Source organism: Magnolia sinica, chromosome 13, assembly GCF_029962835.1.
Source record: "Magnolia sinica isolate HGM2019 chromosome 13, MsV1, whole genome shotgun sequence".
In the NCBI taxonomy this organism is placed as follows: Eukaryota; Viridiplantae; Streptophyta; class Magnoliopsida; order Magnoliales; family Magnoliaceae; genus Magnolia; species Magnolia sinica.
Genome location: NC_080585.1, coordinates 67,563,395 through 67,569,612, shown reverse-complemented (window position 1 = coordinate 67,569,612; position 6,218 = coordinate 67,563,395). Strand labels below are relative to the sequence as shown.

Sequence of the window (6,218 nt, the reverse complement as noted above, 5' to 3'; positions counted from 1 at the left end):
TATGGCATCGTGGGTACTGCGGGAGGTTGTCATGCGTACCGTAAGATGAAGACGCTGAAGGAGTGCAGGCGAGAACATGCATCATTTTTCTATACATGCTTGCATTAACAAGAGTAATTAGGACGTGTTTGATTGTATTACCTTATCATTACTGCTTGATTGATTTGATAACATGTTAACTCTTATTGTATAGTTCCACTGAGTTGATCACTCACTCCCACATTCTGGGACAGTGTTTCAACACCAACCAGACTGTCTTAGATGCAGATGATGATGCGACCCCCGAGGCAGAGCAGGAGTATGAGGATGACGAGGACGCATTTTCTTTTATGCAGTTCTCAGGCGGGTTCATGTGAGTTGTGCCCTAAGCTACGGGGATTCTGGATTTCTTTTGTAATGGATGATTTCATTTTGATACTTATATCTTGAAAACAAACACTTGTAATTATGACCTGGCAGAGCATACATATCTCAGGGACTTATATAGATATACATATATGTTTCTTCAGTCTTCTGCTTGCAGATTTCACCTACCGCTGGATTATGTTTGTAGTTTGGCTTAATCTACTCCATGTTTTATGTACTCATATAGACAACATACATCCATCATTACATATGTTGCATAAGTGATGTTTTGAAACTCGGGAGCTGAGTTCTGCTCGACCTCCGAATTTCAAGGCGTTACAGTTAGCTAGATGAAAAAGCGATTCAGTGCATGTAGTGGTGGGAGAGAAACACTACAACAATCTCCTAACCATTCACTTCTCTCCTCACTCTTTTCTCTTCCTTTTTTCTCTTCTCTCTCCTAGGGTTTGGAGCAAATTCATATGGAATAGAAATGGGGTGGTTTAAGGGCTTTATATAGGCCTAGAACTAGTGCAAATGGCCCCAAGGCCATGGTATACTTAATTTATAACTTAAGGATGCCTGTTTTTGACAAACCGGGCTTGTAGGAAGGCCCATTACTCACCTACGTCACAGAGTAAGTCCCCTGACAATGGATCTATGCCAGGATGTGATATCGGTGTGATTGGATAAGCCAATTGACCGTGAAGGACTCATGTCAGATCAACTGTCAAACTTGCTCGATCGGGGCCACGAGTATACAGATATGAGCAGGAAAATTTTCTTTTCCCTCGGGTGAATTTTGGTAGGAAATTGACAGTCCAAAATCTTCAAATTTACGCATAAGCAAACAACCCAATTTACTTAAGTTTCAATACATTTTCTAAAGATATTCGTGTTTCTCACACACTTCGCTCAGGGCTCAAGTTGTGCGTTTCTGGATACTATTTAGGCTCGATTCCTGTGAAGGTTGTCAAGCCCATTAGGACGGTCATAACCTAATAGTTTCGTGGTCATCGGACTTTAGACGTGCGATCCAAGTCTGATACGGAGTTTCAATGTGCTCCTAAGAGCAACAGGCTTTTGGCATTTTTAGTAAGTTCTCAAGTAGTGTTGAGTTAGCGATTTTGATGGTTTTGGGTCTTGCCATTTGTATAAATAGTGGTTCGAGTTAAATCCACTGATTAATTCAGTGAGTACGTAATTAATTTTTGCCTGAATGTCTACAAAATACAATCCTTAGGGATTTATGCCTAAGGTGGTACTTGGGTCTTTGTACAGATTTTTTCGAGATATTACATCTATACTCTTAGTCTCTGACCCGTTTAAGACCTCACGAACTTCGTCTAAGTTGCTCGACATTGCGAAATAAAGAAAGAAGTGGTAGGTGACTCACATTGCTGTGGCGATTTACTCCGGCTACTATATCCCTTTCCAACAGATGAGCCCAGATGGAATCCTCTTTACTGGCAATAAGTCTTGGGAAGAAGGGCGGAGACGAGAGAAAGCCACAAGAGTATTCAAATGTGGGGAAAATGAAATGGAAGAGGCATCATGATTTTTTATAGCCTGAGTCCGCCGCCCGCCATCATGACGAGCAGTTATAGCCGAAGCTGAATAAGCTCGGATTGAGCCCTCCTGTGCACTTGGCAATCCATGATACGAGTAACCAAACGTCATCCCGACCCACGTGCAGTCAACAGTTAATGTATAGCTGTCTTTACACACCGTTCCGATCCATGAGTCGTCAGCGCTCAATGCACCGATGACCCTTCGTATTTTGAGATACATGTGGCACCCCCTGATTCACTCTGCTGAACCGCTTCGACATCCACAGCCACGTGGCTGATGTGCAATGGTAAGAGCGGGAGCGATGGCCAGCCCCGTGCAAAACACGGATCCTAAAGACCATAATGGGGACTCTTCGTTCAATCCAATGTTACAGGGAAATTGACGGTTCATCTCCCCAAACCTCGATTTGCTTTCCATTATTCTCTGAGTCCGTGCTCGGACTTAAAGAGTAGGGGGCTTCTATTATGGGGAAATCTGAACCGAGTCAAATCAAGGTTAACTCCAACATCAATGATCAGGCCCCTGAGCAAACACATATCTGACCTGAGGCGAATGTCCGATCTGAGGATTCTGATTAAATGATGGCACCGACCCTAGACTTAAGATAAGTCGTGCACTCTACAAGACGGGTCTGACCTCGGAGCTGTGACATCATGCCCAACCCGATTGAGACAACTCAGAACGCGAGAGAGCATCTGTTTGACCATTGTAATACCGAGCCGAGGGTCACTGTGCCGAACCGAGGACTAGTATTCTGAGCCAAGCTTCTTTACTTAGTGTATCAACAGCCCGCTTTCGTACATCCGTAGACTCGCATCACTGAGTAAGGTTCGGACCATGAGGTCAGCTCAAATAGAGACACTCTCGACAGAGGCAGTGTTTGCGCCATGATCAGGTAGTGCTCGCGGCACGATTGGCACGATCTTGGGATAACTGCCAATTACCGCGCACGCATAGCCCTCGCGTAGTGGCTATGACCACGCCTAGATTATCGGGCACGTCCTAAGCGACCCTCAAGTATAAAAACAATGTATTTTTTATAGGAACAAGTACGCAATATCTTACACCCTCTCTACTCTACACTACTCAGACCTGCAATACCGGGGTTTGTTCCGAGTACTCAAAGCTAGGCAGAGGGTGGTCCAGATTCTTGCATTAATACCCTCTATTACATGGTCCCCTCTAGCACATGCCGGCTATTGAGAAAGACGAAGAGTAGTAGCTAGTTACTCTCCTCAATAAATTCAAAAGACAATTAAATACTTTCGTTGGACGGTCAGCTACACCCAAAACTAATTGCTAACGCACCTTTCATTGATTAACTGCATGGTTAAAAATGGCTAGACTCTACTCGTATTACATGCAGTGTAGATACACAATGGTGGTATTGTCCACTTTCAACATCTTTTTCTTTTTTTTCTTTTTTAATGGAAAAAGAATTTGGACCACCCACTTTTTTTTTTTCTTTTTTTTTTTTCATTTTTAACCATTCATTAGATAGCAATCAAGTTGATGGGTACAATTGCTTAACCGGATGGACAGGTGCGATTGCTTGTCCACTCAACTCAAAGGCCCTCACAATTTCGATGGTTTAGATGGCCGCAGGAATGACAGATGTATGGAGGATGAATCCCAACTATCGTGAAAACGGTGGCGAACCACCCTAGTCTAGTCCTTTCTTTTCTCATAATGTCATGCAATTAAGGCCAACTACCTCCTATCGGCACTAACCTCTATATAAACCCCTCGTGAGAGAGATGAAGATCGTAACACAAGCTAAAGTCTCATACTCAGATAAAAAGGCAAGACATTTGTAGTAGTAGTTGTGTTGGTGATAGCAAGTCATGGCTGGCGCTGGAGTTCACACCCTTGTATGCCTTGTGCTGGCATTTGCATTAATCACCTCGCCCCACGCTGAAGCTGCTATCACTTGTGGGCAGGTGGTTGGTGCACTGTCTCCGTGCATTTCTTACCTCCGCACGGGGGGAGCTTTGCCACCTGCTTGTTGCAAAGGCATCCAAACACTAAATAACAGTGCCAAGACCACAGCCGATCGCCAGGCGGCCTGCGGGTGCATCAAGAGTGCCTCAGCAGGCATCTCTGGCCTCAATTATGGTCTAGCTGCCGGACTACCGGGGAAATGCGGTGTCAGCATTCCTTACAAGATTGCCCCGTCGACCGATTGCACTAAGTATATTCTTTTCTTACCACCATTTTTTTCTTTTTAGTTTTAGCTCTTTCTTTAAAATTTTTTATTTTATACTAACTTGAAAGTGAGAAATAAAAATATACTATAAAATTATAAAAAACAGAACAAGGGAAGAGGTCCAATGCTTCCCACGGCATGCAATTATGTGGTCTATAGCCTATTTTATAACGGATCTACTCAATGGACCTACTGGTTTTCGGAGCTAAAACTCCCAACTACAAGAGCAAGACGAATTTACAGCATTGCGTAACAATTTCGGGAGGAAATTGAGATGCTACGATATACTCTCTAGACTGCATGTGGGTGAAATCTGATCCATTCATTTGTTGGGCTATTGTGTATGTATGCTATTCAGTCATGATGTGGTCACATCTGTGTGAAGAAAATGGATGGTCAGGAAAACACGACATACACCTGTGCACCTGATGACTGAATCAGCTTTTTATATTTATTATTATTTTTTTAATACCATGGAACGGACCAAGTGTTATCCACCAGAAAACGAGAGAAGGAATGGAAAGAAGAAAACTGTAATGGGTTATTAGGCATGTGAGTTTATACAATTTGTGATAGATTTTAGGTAAAAATATACTAACAAGTGTTTTAACTATGTGATGCAGGGTGAAGTGAGGAGTTGGAGAGAAGTGGCCTTCGTAGGTTTGATAATGTGAGAATAAATAGGGCACATTAGCTTAGATGGGTGCTCTTGTTGCATGAGACCCTCGAGTGTCCTTCGATCTGTTTTTCTTTTCCCTATGGAACTTTGTATGGTTTTTATGTAAGAGGATATGATATTTACTTTACTCTCTCTCTCTCTCTCCAAATGGGTTAAAAAAACAGACTTTTGATAAGACCACCGCATGCTAAGCTATTCTCCGGCTCAGGCAGACTCTTTTGGGTGCGGATTAGACTCTTTTTGGGCGCGGATTAGATACTACCTCCGCCTGTTCCGATCTTGGGACACGTGGAGGCTCCCACGGCAACTGAGAGGCCACTGTGATGTATGAAATTTATCCACCGTTCATATATTTTTAAATATCATTTTAGATTACGAAACCAAAGTGGGAATTAAATTTCTATCGTTGAAAATTTCTTAGATACCATAAAAGTTTTGGATCAAGACAATATTTGTTTTTTCGCTTCATCCAATTGTATATGACCATATCAACAGGTTGGATGGAAAATAATTGACATAGTGGACCCTAAGAAGGTTTCAATGGAGGGCGTCCTTGGTACCGTTGCTTCCAATGGTGTGGTCCACTTGAGCCTTAGATCTGCCTTATTTTTTGTTTAGCCATTTAAAATCATATGGAAGTATGGATGGACGTGTGGATAAAACTCATAAATCATGGTGGCCCTCAGGGCCATCGGAGGGTAGTACCTAATCCGCGTCCTACTCTTTTGCTGACTTTCTACCTTCCCAAGCCTTACAAATGGCGACTGGATGGGAACCGATTGTTCGTATGGTTGCCAATTGGTCGGGTTCATACCAGGACCCGGGCCAACTGGGTTTGTGTCTTGACGGTTCCGGGCCCTTTTAGGCCCGGCTCTCGTCCTTGAAGTCCCAACCGAATCCGATTGAGAACGAGTAGGTCGAGTCTTTGAATCTAGGTTTGTGAGGGGTTTGGGAGAAATAACGTCATTTAAATGATTGCCGCACCCAATGAATGGACAAATTGCACGCCAATGTGACAGCTTGACATGCATGGTGTAAGCGGGCTCTCTAACACGTGTGCAGCTTTGGAAATCCATTTCGTTGATAGAGTAATATATATATATATATATATATATATATATATATATAGATAAAACAAGGATTTTTACTGCAAAATTCTTTAGGAATTAACAGTTTACCAAATAATTCCGGGAAGGTGTTTTTTGAGGAAGGAAATTATAAAAATGTCTTCCTCCACTTATTCTTTAAAAATTACTGAAAAATCAAGACTTATGCAGCCCCATGTGCTATGTGTACCACATCCAAGCCATTCAACATATGCATCCACCATTGTGATTGTAGGGGAAAAAACGGCAATCAAATTAGTAGATGGGCTAAAACTTGTGAATGTATATTTTGAGCTTGGTGTATTATTTT

General features: G+C 42.5%; 1 protein-coding gene across 1 annotated transcript; it reads left to right on the top strand.

Moving 5' to 3' along the window:
* Positions 1-3,671: 3,671 nt before the first annotated feature.
* Positions 3,672-4,936, top strand: LOC131223833 (non-specific lipid-transfer protein 1-like). The gene is made up of 2 exons (XM_058219352.1): positions 3,672-4,108; positions 4,747-4,936. Exons 1-2 carry the CDS (start codon positions 3,762-3,764, stop codon positions 4,754-4,756), a joined length of 357 nt encoding a protein of 118 aa, XP_058075335.1. The 5' UTR covers positions 3,672-3,761; the 3' UTR covers positions 4,757-4,936.
* Positions 4,937-6,218: the final 1,282 nt, after the last annotated feature.

Bases quoted from the DNA above. Each gene is read 5' to 3' on its own strand.
- LOC131223833 (XM_058219352.1), top strand. From the start codon at position 3,762: ATGGCTGGCGCTGGAGTTCACACCCTTGTATGCCTTGTGCTGGCATTT.